Here is a 22189-nt window from a genome sequence, read left to right as displayed (position 1 = left end):
CCGACAAACTGTTTTCATCGTTTCTTCAGTTTGCTTGCTCATACCAAGCTATAGGATAGGATTTACATATTGATCCCGGGAAGAGGAAAGCCGATAGGACGGCTTAACCATAGGGCGAACCACAGCCTCTCATCTGGTTACCATTCCATGTCGGGTATGGAATTAGCTAGTTATTTGTTTTCGGAAGCAGGGACTTGATGGTGCAGGAAGTCGTAACCAACCAGCAGAGTAATCAGAACATATTCCTAACACTTAGCATGATGAGACACACCGCAGCGCTGCCAATATTTCAATATACTGAATCTGAAGAATAATATGGATGTTGAATTTGTCATACAAATTGATTTACTGAGCACAATCTTGGACTTTTTAAATATCCTGTTGTTTAATAATTCTCTGATATGTTTATAAGTTCTTTAAAATAACATCTGCTTTTCAATTTAACAATGTGCAACAAAGTTTGGCCGGCAACAGTTTTCTATGTTAGTTCATGCATATGCAACAATCAAATTTGTAAACAATTTTTATTTGGTCATGAGGGGCTGGCTTGCATTATTTTGGTAATGAAAAAAATCAAATAGTCTACCAGGTCATAGTCATGTACTTTATCGAAGTATTTTATCTATGTTAAAATGTAATACTGCAGGAAATCCGTTTTTATCAGCGGTATTCGGACACGGCCTAACTGTAGCATACATGATGCAAACATTTTTGGGTTTTGTACCATTCCTAGTAAACGCAAGAAAACTCCTAACCTTTCTGCTATTACAGGGTAGTTCTCATAATTCTGTACTGCTGATCTGTACATCAGTTCAGGAAAAATGTAAGTAAAACAGAAGATAGCTAAAAAGAGATTTATAACCACTTACAACCACCAACTTTCCCAGCACTCATACAGCTGTTGTGAATCAAGCAGAAAACAAAGAACTAATAATCCTGGGGGTTTCAACAAAATCCCACACAGAAAAAAAGCTTCCCATCAAAAATATTTTTTTTTCAAATTAACAATTTATAATCTATCCTTCACACAATTGAAGTTTACAGACAATAAAACAAATTTTATACATTACTTAAGCTTATTACTTAGACTTATTCAGTAATTAGGGGTAATATTCGCAAACCATGGAAGACTATACAAAAAAGATTAGATTTATTAGGGGGGAACACTATGATTCCATGAAAAATATATGCAAGTCTGAAGGTTTAAAAACAAAATAAAATACCATCAGAAACTTGCCAACTACTTTGGACAAAGATTTTTAGTAGTCACAGGTAGAAGTACAAAAGAACGATGGGCAACAAACTTTATGAGAAAAATGTCCTAAAAAAAATCGAAAATCTATTTTACTCACATTTAATGCAAACTCAACAATTTGGGACCAAATTCAAATATCAATTCGCTTTTGGAAGTAACTTTAATCACAAGCATGTGTTTCATTCACAACTCTGTAGAGGCTTTGAAAATCAACAAAAAGGAGATTGTTTCCATATTTGGCGGGGACAAAAATTTGATAAAGTGATTTTGAAAAATTCTTGAGGCCACGAGTATCATATAATAAATGATCGAAAATGAAGTGTGACCTAAATTTTATGTCATAAACTGACTGACATTAGATTTTTATCAATCTACCTACCTTTGCTTTTTCCATGTTCTGTATGAAGTGGTTAGTTCCACATGAAATTTAATCCTACCTTGATCTTGTAGAATACCATTTATTCATTGATCATGTGCCTTCCAGTTACACACTGAAGTTCAATTTTCTTACCATAAAAGGTTAAATTATTTATGACTACCGGTACTACAGTTGCATGCATACCATACTACTGGTAGGCTTCCTGTTCGTGAAACTTCATTTTTACCATTGATACCTAAACAACTGTAGCCCTGCACCATACAATGTTCTACATACGACCACAGTCACTTCACAATGGTACCATTGTTACTTTGCAGCTATCGTCATGGCTACTTAGATAATTGGTGCACGGAGTCGTTTCTTGTTTTGTTGTTGTTGAAACGCGAGATTACTGGGCATACCTGGTTGGAATGCCTTGACGTATTTATATTTATTTTCAAATTAACGTATATATGATACTGTATATACACAGTTCGACTTTTTTTTTGTTATTATTTCCTTGTTAGACTTGCTTATGGGTGCCGCTGCTCGATAACCAAATTTGGTTTCTCGCGGCTCCCCTCACCCTGAAATTCCCTTTTTATTTATTTATTGCAATTTGTATATCAAGTGTGCATTTAGTATGGTGAGAAAATAAACTACTGATTACTGATTACCTAAGGGTATATAAGCCTTCAAAATTTTAAATGACTGTCACAGTCTTTCGCGACCCCTTATCTATTGTTAAGAATCTCTCACTTGTATGAATTCTTATGTGTATAATTACATTTCTTACGATTGTCATTATAAACTCGTTTTATGGGCCTATAAAGTTCAGTCTTCGCGCCCTGCTTAAAATTTAACTTCTGATCTGTGTGATAAAATGAGATTCATCGGTCATCCATTCGATTTTTAACATTCTAAAAATATGTGCGGCCCGCCAATGACTTGCAACCTTTAATTTTGGCCCGCGTGCGACAAAAGGTTGCCGACCCCTGCTGTAAGTGTTCATTTTGAACCAGTTCTTTAGTGGCCGCTTATAGCGCTGAGTTTTGTTCAGTGCGATCATAGTCTGCTCCGAATTGACCCGCTTAAAATAAGCAACAAAGCCGACATATTTTCAATCTAACTTCATTCAATTCTTTCCCTAAATTTTCTAGATTTAATGGGTGTTCATGATTTGAAAAATGTTCCGAATATAAATATTAGATTAACTATATATTGGTGACGCTGTTGTTCACAGGGGAATCCCCCATTCAAATCTAACATTCCAAGATTCCTCAAACTTCGACCATTCGACCAGCCGTTCCGTGAACCACCAGTCCAGCATTCTTCTCCCACATAATCAATGCGGCATGGGATTCGAACATCACGAGATCAAAGCCCATATATACCTAAGTTGCGCAACAATGGAAATTGGCAGCCATTTTCGATTAACGTCGCCTGCGAGGTTACGGCGGTTCTCCGTGATCCTCGGCTAGGCTGGTACCTTCTGCTATAAAATTATAGGCTGCTCGGCGTCTAATTGCAGCGGGAATAGAAAACAGTGCAACTATTGAAGCTATCAGCAGATGCCGAGAGAAGAAACAAATGGGAAAATAATTGTAGAGGCTGCAATTTCGGCCCTGGCAGTTCGTTGTGTGAAGTTAGTCCAGTGTTTCCCAACCCGAGTCCGCGGTCTTAAATGAGTCTGCGAAGCATTTGAATGAGTCCGCAACGAGCCAGAAATTCACGGCGGGCGCAAACTCTTTCGCGAAACTTAACTATAAGCCAAATTACGATTTACGTTAGAATTTACATAACACATAAAAAGAAAGTTTATTCAAATAACATTAATCAAGTCGATAATTACTGGTTACTGAGTAGGGCTGGGCATATATTCAACTATTAGAATACCAATTTACAATTTGAAACTTTGGTAACAGGTGACGCGACAGGTCGCTTGCGCGTCGCTTAATCAGACTTGCGGAATTTCGACGAAAACACGAGGATGCACACGCTTTGATAAATACCGATAGTGGTGTTTCTTGCGAGTTTGAGCAACGAGGAATAAATTTGTGGTGGATGTCAATGGTGGAAATCCAAATTTTCTAAATTGAAAAGCGGCAATACTAAAAATAAACCGGAGAACGCTAACAGTTTTGTTTTATGATGGTCCGCGACCGATTAATAACGTTTTTTTAGACATTGCAAAAGGCAAAATTTCGGGTGCTACTGTAGGTAACGTACCAAGGCATTTTCCTTCTGGATTCTTTGCTTCACTGCCTCTACATCTTCACAGCCTCTACATTGGTAGGTACAGTACTGGAGCGTTGTACCAAAAGCTCAGATTTATCGAATTCACAAAAATACGAATTAATTAAAACAAAATATTATCGGGCCACGCATTTTTGTGTCCACAGATTGTCATGATATTTTCTGAGCAGTATTGCTTTCTTCTTGTCAACACAACCGCGGATTAAAATGATTTTTGATTTACTAATGATTTTCGATTCACTAATATACTTTGAATATATTTTTAATAAGTACTAAATCAAGTTGTACTTTCTGGCAATTTAGAGCAGATAGTAGGATTTTTCTAACGACGATTACAAATTCGCAAGATCGCAAAAAATATGTATTATAATCAAATATATATAATGGGGCAATATATTTTCACATTATTATGTTCGTAGATTGCCGTGGCATTTTGAAGAAGTAATGCTTTCATCTTGTCGTAAGTCGACGCAACCGCGAGTTACCATGAACACAATTAAATTAAAATAGAATGACATTTAAATTGTCGTCGTTGTCATGGATTATCTATTGTGCGACAGAAAAGGCTATTATACACAAAAAGTTGGCTTTTTTGACGAACGCGTAATTGCGGAGAATTTCCAATTTTGAAATTTGTTAAATTCTGTTGTGTTTGGTTTTATCGCTTCTTCACACAAAGTACGGTTGCAATGAACGCACTTTAGGTCCGCAAAGGTTTTCGCCGATGAGAAAATAGTCCGCGAACAAAAAAGGTTGGGAAACTCTGAGTTAGTCAAACGAATGGCCAAATGTGAAACTGACATCAGGAAGACAGGCTAGTAATCTGCAGGCTTGACAGAGTTTTAGGATGATGTCACATTTAATTATTTATATCACGTTGCCCATCCGACTCATTGAAGTTAGCCCAGAAAAGTTACGGGTATCTAAAGTTAAGTTGAACTACAACGATTTTCTAAACGCTGGCTTCAGGTGTCAGATCCTAAGTAATGCAAAGTCAGAAATCAGTGCATTGAATGTACAAGATTCACTGTCATGATTGCTCGTAGTCCTGCGGTCACAACAATTCATAGTAGCCTAATTAGCAGCAATATGAATAGACAATTCGGAGCTTAGTGGAAATAATGCTTTATCTTCCAAATTCTGATCTTCTGAACTGAATGCGTGTTTAGTTAAGTCACTGTCAATTTGAACGCTTGCTATTTCAAAAATACGTTCATTTTATAACCTACAACTCATTCCATTTTCAGACTCATTTTTGAAAAATATCAATTTGAACAGAAGAGGACGGATAAATGGGAAAAAATAAAATGGAATATAGACAATATCGATGAGCCAAACTCATCAAAAAATTAAAATCATCAAAACCTGAATTAGCTAAAATATTGACTGAGATGAAATTTCAAAAAAGAACAATAAGCCTACAGTAAGTTTTGAATGCCAAAGTAATCTGTAATTGACAGTTTAAATGTCTTGAAATGAATCATTTCACCTACGTTTTAGGTTTCATCAAAACATCCTACTCCCGGTGCCACCAGGACAAACCAGTTGTGTCAGAAGCCTATAATGTTCGGTCGTATACAGCACAAGAGTGTGAGACTGCTGTCTTAGCCTCAAGAGTGACTTCAGTAGTAGTACTATGTAGAAGTACTATGGCTTCTGTTTATGCATATGATGTATTGTAGACTGTAGAGGACGCAATTTGATGGTTACTACTTTGCGCACAGTGAGTGGACTGTTGCATGTGTCCAGAACCACATTACACTGTGTAACACACATTTCGTTACTGGCTTCTGATTATTATTTTCTGATGAACAGTTACACACCAAAACTGAGGCAAAATGGATTTCACCCAAATCGCCCCCCCAAATGGGGGGATATAAAACTCTCATTATAACACAGGGGTGCTATTTTTTGTTTTTTTAATTATCTAAATTTTTACAAATTAATTATTTTTTTATCGATTAAAAGACTTAAAATTGAACATGAAAACACAGATTATTTGTTAAAGTCAATTTCATGAATAGGCACTCATATTTAGCCACCATCGCTTGGCTGACATGGGCAGTCCCGATCTCGTAATGGAACTAAGATAAGGAAAGTCGGAAAAAAATTGGGCCTAGCTTTAACCTGGTACACATACTGCGGAAGTTACAATTAATGTAGACTTTTTCATGTCTTTGTTATTTAATTGTTGAAATTTCTATTGTTGGTCAATCGAATAGCAATTCTTTTCCATGTCTTTTATATTTAGGTATACCAGCTATTGCCATTGCTTCGTTTTGTAAACACGATTCGCAATATGTGAATTATTGAATTTTGCTATTGATTGACCCTCTTGTGTGAGTCAGAAACGTTTTCAAAACCCATCTGCTAAAACTTATTGATAAGTATTAACATTTTTGGCGTGCAAGTTTGTAAAAATCCCCAACATATATATATATAAAGTTCATGCTTTTTTTAAACATTTTCAGATTATGACAAACCTATGAATAAAATTCCTCTTGCCCTATCCAGTGTGTTAGTTTTTTTCAGTAATGTGTATGTAAGCCTACCACTGAGTTGCACTTTATTATTTTTCACGTTCAGACACTTCTTCATCACACATTCACATCAATTCCCTGATCCATTTTGTATATATAGCCAGCTTATTATTTTTTCCTGATTATTATCGTCCAGACCCCATTAAATTTATTAATCAGGTAGGTATGAATTTCCATCACATTATTCTGGCCTCTTTAGATTGTTTTATTTAACGAATGCAACACCGGACACCCCCGACGCTTTTTTTGTTTGTTTTAAAACACACATTTATTACATTGCTTTTACCTAAGGATCCCCTCATTTTGTTCCCAAATTTTATTGTAAAAATATTATCGTAATAGTTCAAGTTTCGCCACTGGTCATCTTTCAGTGTTAATCTTAATCACATCAGCGTATATGGTGAAAGCTGACTTCGATGACCGTATGGTCGTATCGCTCCCTCCTGTCCATACCAAAACAGTTTATTTGCTGTGGCTATTTTATTGATGACTGTATTTTTTGGTTGACAAAATAATAAAATCTCTCTTTCTCGTTGTACTGCCATTGGTAAGGACGTTTACAATTCAGTTATGCAGCTAGAGTGTCTGGAGTGTGAAAAAGGCGAATTTATAATGTAACATTGACATCAATATTTAGCTACAGTCCCATTTGACGTCGCCTTTACTGTCGAAAAATTTAGTTTGTTTTAGTCATTTAGGCCTGTTGTAGTGTGAAACTGTGTGTCTACTAGAGATGGATCAATTACATCAATTCAGTTTAGTTACAACTACTTCCTTAAATTTCTTAATTACATAACAATTACTCCATGCAAAAAATATCAAATTACATTTATAATTATAACATTTTGGTATAACAGCATGCCTCAGTGCTGCTCAAAGATTTAAAAAAAACTCTGACAATAGGAAGGAAGTGGTACAACACAGTTTTCGGGAAAGTTTGTTTGATGTTCATTCATTTTCAAAATACTAAGTTTAGTCTAATTGTGTAGTGTAATTGAGCGAAAATGTTAGCAAATTACAACTACACAGAATGAAAATGCCTCTATTACATTACAATTACATGAAAAACTGTAATTAATTACAATTGATCCAACTCTGGTGTCTACTATCCTAATGGAAAAATCAACATGGAGGTTTTGTTGCGCCATCAGGACGACTTGGTTATCAGTAAATTCCGGACAACCGCGGGGAGGCCAGACGTCGATTCCAGGACTGTCCCGGCCGTTCCTGGGACGGTTGGTAGCCCTAGCATCATCAGGTAGGATAGGATGGGATTTACATATCTATCCCGGGGGAGAGGAAAGCCGATAAGACGGCATATCCATATGGCGAACCACGGCCTCTCGTCCGGTTACCATTCCAAGTCAGGTATGGGATTAGTTTTTGCTGTATTGTTTGTTTTCGGAAGCATGGACTTGGTGGCGGAGGAAGCCGTAACCGACCAGCGGTTACGTGAACCACCCAACGACGGCGAGGAGTCCAGCAATCCTCTCGCACATAACCATCCCTGCATGGAATTCGAACCTGCGAACCCACGCAGAGTAATTAGAGGTGCGGTGGCGAGCGTATTCCTAACTAGCCCGTTGAGCCACACCGCCGCGCCGTATTGAATAGTTTTTTTGCCTACTTTCCCGATTTTCTGTAGGCTATATGTGTGTGTTGACTTGCATTGCCTATATATTTGTTTTAGTGTTACGGGAAATCGAAATGAACTTTACTAACCGTGCGTTGCGTCTATATTATGTTTGTTACCGAGCGGCGTGGGTTGTTAATGTAAGTGCGGCGGTGTGGCTCAACGGGCTAAGCGTTAGCAATACGCTCGGCACCGCACCTCTAATTACTCTGCGTGGGTTCGCAGGTTCGAATCCCATGCAGGGATGGTTATGTGCGAGAGGATTGCTGGGCTCCTCGCCGTCGTTGGGTGATTCACGTAGCCGCTGGTCGGTTACAGCTTCACCACCAAGTCGATGCTTCCGAAAACAAACAATATAACTAATCCCATACCCGACTTGGAATGGTAACCGGACGAGAGGCCGTGGTTCGCCATATGGATAAGCCGTCTTATTGACTTTCCTCTCCCCCGGGATATCTATGTAAATCCTATCCTAAGTGCCCCGTATTGGGTTCGATACTGATTGAGACGTCCTATCGGATTTCTGCGCCCTCGGAATATAACTATTGATTCAAATCTGCCCCAATAGCCTTTTAAAACTACTGATATTAAGCCTGTCTGCGTTACACTACCCGATCCGAATGATCGAAAATGGCGTCCATATGACGCCATAGTGGGACAAGTTAGTTTCACGGGGTTGCGTAAAAGTACGGTGCTTGCCATCTTGTTGTTATGTAATATATATGGGTGATCACTGCCGATTCTTATGGCGACGGTATCACCATCGGGGGCGATAGAGATACCCAGAGATGTTTTTGAACGAGTTCGCCGATTTAGCTTTAGGGAAATATTTTCGATACCGTACTGGTATTCTAACAGATACCGGTACCGGTACTGTCCGAATCATCAACTTGGCAAGCGAATTTGTTAGAAAAATATTTTATAACTGACAAAGCAGATGAATGCAAAAAGGGATGTAACACACAAGAGCCGTCAGCTTCCTTTTTTGTACCGGTACCAGGAAAAGAAAAGTTATGATCAAGTAATTAATTCCATGCTGATGCTTATTATTTGGTCACAAGATTGAAGATATAATATTTTAATAGTTAAAATAATAATTAGAAGTTATAGATAAAATATATAAAATCTTTGTTACTGCAAGAACGTTTACAACTTGCAGACATAGGTTGTGGTACAGAATATTATGGAAATACAGTTTGTTTTTCGCCAAACCTAAATAACAATTTTTATTGAATTGTATACCAATCGGAATCTCATGAGGTGGGTTGCCAACCGTCCTTTATTTCAAAGGACAATCCTTTAATTAAGCTTTTTGGTCCTTCAGCATTTAGAAAATATGCTAATTGTCCTTTATTCTTTCCAACGTCGTTTTGCCCGATAGTTATAGTACGGGACTGTGTTTGATATTGTTCCGTTCTTGAAAAATTGCCTCCGTTTATATATTTGCAAGCTTTTAATTATTCTTTTTAATTTCGCTTCGGTCCGGCTCAAATAGCCAACGAAATAACAATTTTATCAACATTCATTCTTTGGGTCAATGTTAAATAAAAATTAAATGAAAAACACATGAAGATTGTTTTGATATATCTTTTTAGCTTTTTCTTTCCTGCAAGTTACCAAATAAAGGATGACGGTAATTTATGTCCTTTATTGAAACTTTTCATAGTTGGCAACCCTAGATGAGACAGAAAAATATGTCCGATGGACAAGCCTGGTTTTGGGTAGTATGGATCAAATGTGCATGAAATGTAAAATTTATACGGTACTTGAAGACTTGTCGTAATTTAATGTTAATAAAATCAATATTTCTTTTCAATGCGCCATGATTTGTATCAATTAAAGTGATTGTGTCGGGAGTTCGAAAACAAGAAGTTCAAGATATATTTCTTATCATTATTCTCTCTATTCTAGGTCTATGGAGGTTTCCCAAACTGCTTTCAACTCAGCGTGAAGCACATATCAAGCACATATCACACATATCAAGGAAATTTGATTGAAATGAATAAAGCTGCTGGACACGAACTCTACTCTAGTCTTGGGTATGAAAGATGTTTCATATCAAGATTTTCTAACATAGGTTTTCACTCTTTGTATTTGTGACATTCCAAGACAAACATAATTAATGCAATGAAAACAAAATAAAATTTATATGGTTCAAAGTCAATTTGTCCAAAATGTTTTGGCTCAAACAACTAAATCAATCAGATCAACAACCTTGCAATAAATGTGAATTTATTTTCCTTCTCCCGTTTTAGGTTCTGTATTGTTATTGTCCAACCTTACTTTTCCCAACGGCCGGCAACCAACTTGCCTAATGTTGAACAAGTTCATGCCATATGTGCCCATCTTGTGCCATATTTGGGAAACGCAAAACAATGGAGTCTTATGGAAAATGTTCGTTGTGTTGTTGTACCGAATCGAATAAGTCCGCTGTTATAAGAACTAGAATGAAACTGAAGGGTGGATTTTGAACTTTAAGATATATGCTATCTAAATATATAACGCAATTAAGAATAAAAAACTATCTAATGCGTTGACCACTAACACAGCTTAGAACCATTTTTGGTCTTTTTCTCAAAGATTTTATAGTGATACGCCAATTTGAGGCTGTAAAATGTCTTCGCAACAATCCTACACTGTCATTTGTTCTTCTAGCGCAGCTTGGTGCTGAGCAGGGCATTATGGAGCTCGACAGACGAAAAATGTTAACCAGAAAATAGAAACGGCCATTGAAGCAAAGTTGGGTCGGCCGGTAATTTCAACGAATAAATTCAACTTTTCATCTGTGATGTCATAAGGAACGCCAAATGATTAATTATGACGATTAGAATGGCCAATTTACTTCGGAAGCAACTCGGAACCGGTATACTTGTCTTCAAAGACAATTTAATGTACTATAAATGTAATTTAGCCAACATGAAAGGATATAAGCATGTACGGCTAAAATTCTACTTCAAAACGCGACCTCTAAAATTTTTCTACCTAAAATATTAGTGAAAATAATAGGTATGTTTCAATAATTGTGTTAAATTGCAGAGAACAATAGGCACAAGATGGCGTCCATGATCATACTACAGGAGTACCAAATTGCACTGTAAATAAATTGCATAAAATCCCACGTGGTAAATAAATTTGCATTTTTAATTTTAAGGTAGCAAGAATATATTGTTATCCAATCTCTCCAACATGAAAATAATGAATTGCGACAAAGTTTGACCGATCACCAGAACGCATTGGAACTTATCATGAACAAGTACCGACAACAGATGATGAAGTTTACAGAGCACCAAAAGTATCAACATTTTTCAAATTCCCAAGGTTAGGAAAGTTAATTGTTTTACTAATATTTTTCAAAGGTTTAAAATACCATGTATCTAAAGCAAATGGGAAAACTTGCTAACTAATCCCATATTATGTAATGTTGATATGTAAATTAGCTTTAATATACCATATATGCTCGTTTTACCGCCCGATCTTGATTGAGGGCCCATTTGAATAGCCGCCCGTGTAAACAGAACATAAAAATAAATAAGGGCCGGTGCTTGAATACCCGCCCGATGTAAAAGCTGATTTTTTAGTGGTAAAGAACAATAGGAAATAAGAAGCGCTTTTGTCACAACGCTGTTAAATTTGAAGCGCTGGTAGATAACACTCACGCCTTAGGCGTCCAATTACATAACAGCGTGGTTCTCAAACTGGGCGTCGCGACGCCAAAGTGCGTCGTTTTAATATTGATAGGGCGTTGCAAAACTTTTCTTCTCTTGCGGATTTGTACCTGGGGTTCGTAAAAAAAGTCAAAATTTTCGTTATTCTCATTTAAGTCATCAAGCGCCCATGCCTGAATAAGGGCTGGTTTGAATAAGGGCCTGGTTAGTGAGTTTGGTTAAAAAAATATGGGCCCGGGCTACAAAACAAGCAAATACGGTATTCTTATTGTTGTGCACAAGTCACACTCCAGCTTTTTCTACACTTCAAGTAGTTTATAATGTCATAGCTAATCAAATCAGTGTTATAGTAATAATAAAGAGTTCCGCACCAAATTCAGAAAATTCCACCTTGGTTGGAAAAAGAAGCTCCATAGTATTTTGAATTATTTTAAACTTCTCAGGGCCCTGGATACACAATAGTTAACTAATGATTTTCAAACTTATATTCTGGTTAGACTTTTTTTTGAATATTTTAAAGGCACAGATCATAAAAATATTGTTCACATCAGTAATGCTGAATGCGTCATATCAGAAATATTTTAAATTCGAAAAAGTAGCGTTTATGTGGGCTACACTGCAACAATCAAACTTATCAATGCTCTCTAACATACACTTCCAAATGATTTAATTTCATCTTTTATCCCAGGATCATGACAGTGCTGCTGAAAGTCTTGCCAAACAGGCTTCAACTCTCAAGAAAGAGATGGAAGCAAGAAACACATATCAAGAAAATTTGATTGAACTGAACAAAGTTGCTGGACACAGACCAAGGTCTACTTTAGTATGACAAATTTTAAAGGAAATCAGTACTAGCTTTGCTCATATTGTAACGCAATATTTATTCTATTATCTTAACTTGCCTGTATGATATTTCCGGACATAAATTGATCGTTTTCTATTTTGTACCAAACTCTGCATGAACAGAAAAATTCAATTTGAAATTAATTAAGAACTAGTCTAAAATTAGTGGTTATTTTAGATCAAGGGTGCGCAATAGGCAGCCTGTGGGCCACAACCCGGCCCACCAAGCCGTTCAGTGTGGCCCTCGTCAACGCTCGAATTCTCTCCATCTAGCATAAAATCCGAAACCAATAGTTTATGTTTAAAAAAACGCTCATGTGGATAAAAATACATCTTTTCGCTGCGTTAAATCTTTGCTGTTTTGCCGGTGCCTTTAATACTGTGAGGCTGAGCAACAGTCATATTATCTTCTCTTGCTTTTTGGCATGGATAAACTAATTCTTAGTGTGGCCCGGCTAACTGTATGAAGTTGGGTATATGGCCAACCGACAAACAATGTTGCAGGCCTTTGCTTTAAAAGGTATAAGTTTTGAAGAGAAAAAATATAAATATTGATCCAAAATTGTAAATAATAATCAAATGTAAATCTCAAGTAATACTTCTGATGGAAACAAAATTATGTTTGCTCAATTCCCATTTTTATATTCAGCATTCAAGATATTGAGCAAGAAAATAATGCAATTCGGTCCCTACAACATGAGAACGATGAATTGCGACAAAGTCTGACCGAACACCAGAACACATTGGAACTCATCATGACCAAGTACAGACAGCAGATGATGAAGTTCACTAAGCACCAAAAGTATGTTGATGTTGTCAATGTATTTCATAATCTCAGGGAGAGGAAAGTCTATTGTTTTACTATAAAATGGATGTATTTATACTGATAAATGCATTCTTTTTATTTATACCCGAGTCCATGCTGAAAACAAATATCTGGCTAACGCAGTGGCCCTCAAACTTTTCAATATGTGAATGGAACATAAATAATCCAAAATAAAGAAATGTAGATATGCAAAATGCCCGCCTTGGGCAAGAAATTATGTAACAAATATTTTTTATTTCAAATAACTTCAATCCCCCTCAAAAAATTTTCTACGCCCCAATGTGGGACGGGGCCCACCGTTCGAAAAACCAAGAGGCTAACTAATCCCATAACTGATTCGGACTGATAACCAGGCGAGATTTGTCATGTGGTTTGCCATATGATTAAGCTGCCTAATCGTCTTTCCTCTTCCTCGGGATAAATATGTAAGCTATATCCTATTCTATTGAACACTTTATTGAAGTTTTAGCTTAAACCGAGTTGGATGGCAAATTATGAATTAAACCAGGGGTTTACAATCTAGGGTTTCCTAGTACAATATAGGAGTTCCACAAGTTTCAAATACTCATAATTAGGTTTGCACATCATTATCATTTTGTATTTCATTTTGATTCGCCAGTATTAGTCTTGCTTTTATATATATATTTATAGTTCATACCACTATTTTTACGGCCTTGTATGTATTGCACTGGGTTTCCCTCAGCCACTGGAATAATACAATGGGTTCGACCAAAAAGGTTGAGAATCATTGAATTAGGCATATTCGAGCGAGCATTCAGAAGAAAACAGTTCATTATAGCAGGGGTGTGCAACCTTCAAAAAAGAAGGGCCAGATAGAAATAACTGGGTGAAACTGTAGGACGCACCTTTATTTAACATAGGCTTTCTGGGGGGCAAGCACAATAATGTTGGTTGTTGATCTTATGACATGCGTTGTTCGCACAAGTTAGCTGTTAGGGCATTGTAGAATCATTGGCATGGAAAATAACTCAGACTCAGGTTAGGCTTTGCAATGCAGAGGGATTAGAATTACTCCACATATTAACTTGAATTGAAAATATAGTATCTGTAAAATAAATTTCAAGATCCAAAACCACATGCACAAATAATATTCACAAACTATTTATGATCTTCTACATGTCATATTTTAACAAAATCAATGAACCATGGCTTGACAGCATTTTTAGATTTATTTATGTCTTTCGTTTTCAGCATCCAGATCACTGAAAATGCTTATCAAGAAGAAAAACAATATCAAGAAGAGAATATGGAACTCATTGATAAGGTATTGAGACCAAGTTTATTCTAACCCTCAATTATGTCGTAGTGCTTTACTGCTTGGTCAACCCACAATTTCAGTTACCCTGGCCCACAATCCTGGTCCCACATTTCAGTTTATCACAAATTTGATTCTGGGGATTGGTTTTGATGTAAAAGAACATGTTATTAGTCCCATAACTAAATTCATTAGGTATACCCTGCCAAAAATCCCCTAATTGCTGTAAATATATGCACGATTAACCCTCTGACCACCACAAAATTGTGGCATGGCAAATTGTGGGAGTAACCTTGCATAACATTGAGCATTTTTATGTATAATCTTATAGTAGAAACAGTGTGTACCAATATGGAGGTAACTAATTTTGTTCGCCTATTTTACATCAAGTCGTGTAAAGGGACTAAAACCTATGGGCGGAGAGTATATTCACTTGGCAAACACAAACAGTCCCGAACTCGTAATAGAATAAGGAAAATATGAATGAAATTATGGTCTAACCCTAACCTGGTACACACACTAGGGCAGTACTGAAATGGGCATCCTGATTAATTCATTATATATTTGCCACTGATATCCAACAGTATGTGATGGGCTACTATTAGTTGAAGGACTGGAACCTTTCTTAGTTGGCAATCTGTCATAAGTAATGCTGGCGGTTTGACAATAATCATTTAAGCAAAAGATTCCATCCACACGATGGCGCTAAAGGTTCAATTATTTTAAAAGAAAAAGGTGGCAGTTTCATCTTAAAAGACATGAATTATCTTTCCATGTTTGTTCCAGATCCATGAGATGGCTGCTGTGATGAGGCATGCTGCGGATGTTGATGATGGGCAATATCTCAGAGATTACGAAGAATTATCCCGATTGCAAACAGAAAATGACATTTTAAGAGAAATGCTGATGATATCTAAGAGTTCATTTGGATCAAGACTTATAACCACTGAACAGAAAGATTCTGAAAAGACTGAAAAACCAGAGAATGAATCTGAAATGGTGCTCACTGACGATACTACTAGTGTTAAGACAGTTAAACATGAGGGGGAATCCCTCAAGACTACTCCCAACAATCAGTCAAATAATTATATTACAATAGGGAGGAAGTTTATGTTCCTTTATCTTGTTATTCCTCGTGTTTCTATTGAAACTCAGTATTGAGAAAATATCTGGTTCATACAAAGTACTCAGCACAAGGCTGTAGACCTGGGTTTCCCAAACTGGAGTCTGCGGACCTCTGGGTGTCAGTGATGACTGCACAGGGGGTCCGCAACTATATGAAAAGAGTCTGACCTATCTTTAATGATTGGCTTTAACTTTGCATTTTTTTGGTTGAGCACTGCAGACGAATATTCATCGCTCTCAGAAAAGGCAAAAATAATTTTATGTGCGAGGCAGCAGTTCTTGCCAATATGATGACAAAATACGGGTCGAGACTTGCAATAGAGTTGAATCTACGAGTTTGCTTGCCACAAATTGCTTCAAAAATTGATAAATTGTGCAGTGAAAAGTAACCTCATCCATCATATTAACATTGTTTGTGTTGTTCATTCTTCCTCGCTGGTTTGACATAGAAATCGATATGGCTTATTAGCATGGGGGTTTGTCAAAATTAAGATTTACAAACATTTAAAAGCATTTTAAAAAGTTGGAGAATAATATACTTGTATGTTCCTTGTGTTTATTAGCTCAGTATTGGGAAAATATAACTAATTAATTCAATGTACTCCACACAAGGCTGACATTGACAGTGATTTATAACCGGGATTCCTTCCGCCAGTACAGTCCAGCGGTTTGCATTTAAATCCGGTAGTCTATATAATAATTGTGTTTCATGAGAGAGTTTCATAATTCTGCATCAAATTTCTGTTTCACATTTTTTGATTGTCATTACACTGGAGTTTCTTAAGCCTTTGAAATCTTAACTGGGGTTCCGCTCCTCCATGGAGATTGAAGAAACAACCGCTCTAGACAAGAAACACTCGAAAGGGGTTCAATGTAGCGTCCCTAACATTTGGGAATGGGGCATGATCTTCTCATAAAAGTGGTTCCACATTGTGCTCATGCATCAACCTTTACATCCTTATCACCGACCTTGGGCCCAAAGTCAGGGATTTTAAATGGAGTTCGTTAGTATTGGAGTCTTGAGTCATAATTTGAAAAAAGTGGCCCGAATTCGAGATTTTTGAAGACGCCTGTGATTTTGTTGTTCTCGAGTCCTAGTTGATAGATTTTTGTCAATTTCAAATTATCTGAAAGTCCAAATTCGGGTCGGTTTTTGTCAACACTGGAGCAGTTTCTCAAACGAATGTTTAACTGAATAGAGCCTTTATAAAGAAAAAGGAAAATGCAAAGTTGGAATATTGCACATCTGTGACACGCTGTTTTAGCATTTTGAGGTTTTATAGCAATTGGGTGTTGATGAGAACAGGTAAAATCGCCCTTGTTTCAGTAGGTGGAATTCTATAGCTAGTTTTACTTCCCGACGAAAACAGTGAATTGTTTTTCATTTTATAGTTATTATCATACTGTGAAATGAAGTTTCATTTTTGATAATTTTCCTCGCTATTCAGATACTTCCAGAATTACTTAAATGGTAATTCAACCACTGAAAATGCCTGGAATGACTTCATTTTGAAGCCTCGCTTAGTATTTGGCTCAAACAGTGTGTTAGTGAACCCAAAGCCTCGCGCGAAGATTGAGAGTATACTTGCAACATTGCCAGAGCTTAAGCCAAGTGGAGGATAGGATTTCTGGACTCCTTGCTATTGCATAGTATTTGTGTAGCCGGACCTCCTGAAGTATGCGCACCAATATGGCGCACAACCTGAACTCAGGTTGTGTACCAGGTTAGGGTTCAGGTTGTGCGATATCTTGGTGCGCATACTTCCGGAGTACCGTGTAACCACTGGTTGATGATAGCGCGTGATATCGTCGTTTCCTCACAACTGTAGCGTGTGTTCATGCTTTCACTGTCTTCCTAAGTCCACATGTTCATACAAGTGGTTGTGGTCAAGTTGAAGCTATATAGTTAATTGTCTTGTCATAGTCCAGAAGCATTAGATATAATAAATACTAATAATTTTAATTTGGTAATTCCGATTACTTTGCGTTGCGAAGCCTATACCCGAGTCCAATCTATGCGTATGAGGTTTCAATGCCCTAATAGCTAGCTTGTGCAAAGCGAACTACGCATGTCATAGGATCAATAACCAAAAATTTTGTGCCTGCAACAACTAAAAAGCATATGTTAAATAAGTTGCGACCTACGATTTCACCCAGTTATTTCTAAAGGTTGCACACTGCTGGTGTAGGGATTGGCCAAATCAACAATCTAGTATTTGAAACAGCATTTTTGAACATATTCTCAATGTTCAGTAAAGAACACGAGGTTCTTGTTTCTTGAATATTTATTCGAATCAGATTGGACATTCCTGGTACTCCATCATGTTGGATATATCCAGGAATAAAAATGTTTAAATTTGGTATACAATTTATTTATAAAACAATGTTATTGCAATGTCAACTGAAAGCAGATTTTCTGAATTATTATTGATTAAAAAACAGAAATCACGATACTCCTGTAGGGTTAGGTCATAGTTGTTATGAAATATATAATATAATTGTTATAAATGTTATGAAATATTAACACATTCTTTTATATTAAATTTGTCCGAGAACACATAAAATACACTTGAGCACATAGACAAAATAATTTTGATGTGCAAGAATATACAAAGTCACATATTTCCATAAAATTATTTTGATGGAACTCTTTGATTTGTATATTGTCAAATGCTTCATATTAGGTACTCCTGAAGTATGCGATCCAAGATGGCAGACACCGGAATGTAGTATGTGTACCAGGTTAGGCCATAATTTCAGTAACAAATACTACGGCATAATTTTATTCCAATTTTTCTTATTTCAGTTGTATTACGAGTTCGAGGACTAGCCGAGTGACTCCCATAGTATTTCTTACTGAAATTATGGCCTAACCAGGTACACATACTACGTTATGGTGTCCGGCATCTTGGTTCACATACTTCGGTAGTACCCCATATTCTACAGAACTTAGCTTGGTTGCGTAATTTTAAAAATAATACATGAAAATGCTATAGGATATTGATAGATATATATACAGTGGTGGTTGGTAATTAGGAGATCAGAACAATTGTATAGATCTATTGGAATGTGGTGTCGTTGACTTACGGAAAAAGTATACAATATGCCATAATAGTATACAATAAAAGTAATATATTAAAAAGCATAAGGACGACATTGAGAGTTATACATACTTTGATTAATAATATATTTAGTTGTGATTAACAATCAGTACCCAGGGCAGAAATAGAATATTTAAACAGATAATCTATTCAGCATAATTCATGAGCTCAATAAGACAGGGTTGGGTTGGACATTTTTCAAATCAAGACTTGAATAATTAATTTTTGGTTGAAGTATGCCCCAATTGGCATTCAGGTATAACCTGCCACAAATTATCAGAACAGTTTTGTAGCGTACGGACTGACACAAAAATGCCAGTTTATTCAACATATTTTAATTTATGAAGGATTTCGCTGATTGATTCTACCAAATATAATATATCGACAATGCAACCATCCCAAATAGCCTAATGCAGGGGTCTGCAAACTACGGCCCACAGGCCATGTTGCCACAACAACGCCATCCTTCACATTGATAATAAGCAAACAATGTTTTGTTGAGTAATATATTAAAAAACTCCACATACACTTCTTATTGTGGCAGGCTTTTAACGAAGCATAAGAAAGCAAATGCACCATAATTGAAGTTTAATGTGGCAATTGATGTAGGCGGAATTATTATGGCCCCCACGCTACGGGAAATGTGTATATTTGGCATGCAAGTACATAAAGTTCGCCGACCACTGGCCTAATGTTATGAACTTGAATATATGTTGGCATCGCATATTAAAGCATTTAAGTCATATGACCACTACCTCACCCAGAGTGTTGTATACGGAGCTAAACAGGAATGTTTCAAGTTCTTTTGTGCAATATAGAAGTTCCATATTCATGATTGGAGTACCTACCGTTCAGGGCAATTATAGCCACAAAAATTATCAAAAAATGCCCCAAAAATATTAATTTTTAGCAGCCACTGGTATTTAACGATATGTAAGGAGATAATATTTGTTTGTAAGAAACGAAAATCTTTTCGGTTTGACATTGCCTAACCAATCTTACACACCCTGGGGGGGACGTGAGATTTGAACCTGAGACGTGTAATCTGCGATGCCAGCAGTTAAGCATTACGCTTTAGCTGCCTGGGCCATTTCACTATCTGATGATATGCCCATATGGAAACGGACAAATACATTTTCTCAAAATATTCGCATTTTCATCTTATGAAATAACTGATCAAGATCTTTGATATGGTTTTGATGAAGGTTCAACATCTCAGTTCAGTATCCTATGCAGTGGAATCGTGTTGCCGGAAATCTTTGTCTTCCACTCATTTATTTTATTTTCTTACTTTCCATGGCATCATCTGAGAGAGACAAAAGAATTAATACAACAGGCAATAAAATGAAACTAGAATTTGTCAATATGTGCATTATGATAGGAAAGCTTATTCAAACTACAAAACTTATTTCTTGTCACTGGTAAAATCCCAGTATCTCTGAAAAATATTAGTCATTTACATACCAGTGGATGATTGTACAGAGCCTTGTCCAGAGGGAAAAACGAAAAAATAGACGTGGTATAAAAAACTAATAATTTCTATATTATTCAAATCACCATATTCTACACAATTAGCACTGCAATAGTGAAATGGCAAAGCAAGTACTTGAAATCATAAGAACTAGGGTGAGATAAAAGTGAGGCCTTGGTCTTATATTATTAATTGAAACTGCACAGCACACAGAGTGTCTCATTGAAGATAGCGATTTTGAGTTTTCATTTAAAAGCTTTTAAAACTATGTGATTGTGATATCATATATGACGATATAGTACTTTATGATGTCCATAGGGCCTGACTTTTCAAATCGAAAATTTCAATCAAATTGTAAATTATTAGAATCGGAGAAAAATCCATTTAAACAAGCAATTCTTTTATCTACCTCCGATACCAATGCAAGTTCATTACTCAATTCAGTTTCAAGTGATGATAATCCAACTTGTTATTTCAAAAATTTGAGACTATTCATAAGGATGCATGTTGGGGAAAGTGGGCAAAGCAATATTTTGCCAGAGTGTCAAATGAATAAAACTATCTCACCCATATTGATTCCTCATACTCAAATCCTTTCGCCTTCAATGCTTCTTTCAGTTTCATTGTATGGTTCGGATCTGGATATCCATTGCTGAAAAAATGAATTTATGAACTCTCATTGAACATGTACATAGAAAAAGAATGGAAGTTTGGTAAATGATGGATCCTGACTTCAGAGTATTGCAGTACAGAACTTGCACCTAGGGATTTGAAGAAAAAACTCTTGGTTGACAAACATTTAGGCGCTCCGGAAGTATTTGTACCAAGATGACGCACAACCTGAAAACTAACTTGGTACTTAATACTATGTCAGGTCGTGCACCATTTTGGTATGAATACTCCAAGAGCACCAACATTTAAATTTATCATAAGCGACCAATTTAGTTTCTGTTAAAAAGTCTGAAATTGCAACTTCTTAACAGGAACAAATTATGACTCTGACTTCCAAATAAATGTCAAAGTTCAACCTTTCTTGGGTTTTGTTCAGAATGAATTATAAGAAAACCATTGGTACTGAGAACCACAACCATAGTGCAGATGCCCAAAATACAACATTTTAGAATCATAATTTAGATTTCTTATCTATTTAATAAATACGAGTTGTGGTCATAATGGTTACGCGAATATGTCCGGAATTTTAGACCAGACCCTGGCAGTTAAAAAACATTAAGTCACTCTGAATTAAATAAATCGTTTTCATATAAAAATGAGCTTGGTTTTCCTTTGAGCAAGGTTGGTAAAATCCAAATAAATAAATTTGAATAATTTTTAGGAAAACTATTTTATCCAATATGTCTTTATGCCTCGAATGAAAATAAATCCCAAGGTAAATATGCGCAATAATTTAAATACCAGGGGTTGTGAATCCCATTTTTTATTATTTCCCATTAATGACGATACCAAATTTTAGATACCAAAATTTAGATACCAAATTTAGACGAATTTAGATACCAAAATAAGGAGTTTGAATTGCTTCGTAGTGCAATACATAACAAACAACAATTTGTTTTATTCCTTCCTATTTTCTAACATTTTAGGAAGTAAATACCCATCAAACATAAAGAACACAAAGTACTTACTTCTCAGGTCCTCCAGTTTTATTAGTCTTATGAGGAAACTCATTGTTCCAAACAATTTTTCCTCTTCTGTCACCAACTTTCTGAATCTTGAAAATCAATCCTGCATTGAATGCTTGTCTGAGTAAGTTGAGACATATGTTTCCATCATCAGTCCATGGCAAATATTCAGTGAATTCTTGTGCTTCATATGAAACCCTCTG

At 36.3% G+C, this 22189-nt stretch overlaps 4 protein-coding genes across 8 annotated transcripts in view; 3 read left to right on the top strand and 1 right to left on the bottom strand.

Moving 5' to 3' along the window:
• LOC144422696 (uncharacterized) overlaps positions 1-22189 on the bottom strand; it is a 486406-nt gene that overhangs the window by 153525 nt on the left and 310692 nt on the right. The window contains exons 3-5 of one of the 2 annotated variants that reach the window (XM_078112423.1): positions 21990-22186; positions 20917-21001; positions 18059-20184 (exon numbers count right to left, since the gene is read on the bottom strand). The exons of the other annotated variant lie outside the window; for it this stretch is intronic. Coding sequence (XP_077968549.1) covers positions 20158-20184; positions 20917-21001; positions 21990-22186 — 309 coding nt within the window. The 3' untranslated portion in view covers positions 18059-20157. Of the gene's footprint in view, positions 1-18058; positions 20185-20916; positions 21002-21989; positions 22187-22189 lie in introns of those variants that run through there. 2 annotated transcript variants of the gene reach the window in all.
• The window catches only part of LOC120332866 (FGFR1 oncogene partner 2 homolog), a 424145-nt gene that overhangs the window by 372135 nt on the left and 29821 nt on the right, over positions 1-22189 (top strand).
• On the top strand, positions 8924-12504 carry LOC144422707 (uncharacterized). Of its 5 annotated transcripts, none has more exons than XR_013475331.1 (5): positions 8924-9063; positions 9954-10081; positions 10703-10905; positions 11194-11360; positions 12396-12504. XR_013475331.1 is itself a non-coding variant. In XM_078112450.1 (3 exons), the coding sequence occupies exons 1-3, from the start codon at positions 8980-8982 to the stop codon at positions 10479-10481; spliced, it is 396 nt and encodes a 131-aa protein (XP_077968576.1). In that variant the 5' UTR covers positions 8924-8979; the 3' UTR covers positions 10482-10947. The 5 variants fall into 5 exon arrangements, 1 of the variants encoding a protein (XP_077968576.1); XR_013475329.1 differs by having other exon boundaries at positions 10698-10905; XR_013475328.1 differs by having other exon boundaries at positions 10298-10905.
• On the top strand, positions 12574-17323 carry LOC144411698 (FGFR1 oncogene partner 2 homolog). The gene is made up of 3 exons (XM_078112446.1): positions 12574-13352; positions 14589-14661; positions 15439-17323. The coding sequence occupies exons 1-3, from the start codon at positions 13306-13308 to the stop codon at positions 15811-15813; spliced, it is 495 nt and encodes a 164-aa protein (XP_077968572.1). The 5' UTR covers positions 12574-13305; the 3' UTR covers positions 15814-17323.

The sequence above is a fragment of the Styela clava genome, chromosome 5, assembly GCF_964204865.1.
Source record: "Styela clava chromosome 5, kaStyClav1.hap1.2, whole genome shotgun sequence".
Lineage (NCBI taxonomy): Eukaryota > Metazoa > Chordata > Ascidiacea > Stolidobranchia > Styelidae > Styela > Styela clava.
Note: the sequence above shows the minus strand (reverse complement) of the source record. Positions and strands in the feature narration are given on the sequence as shown.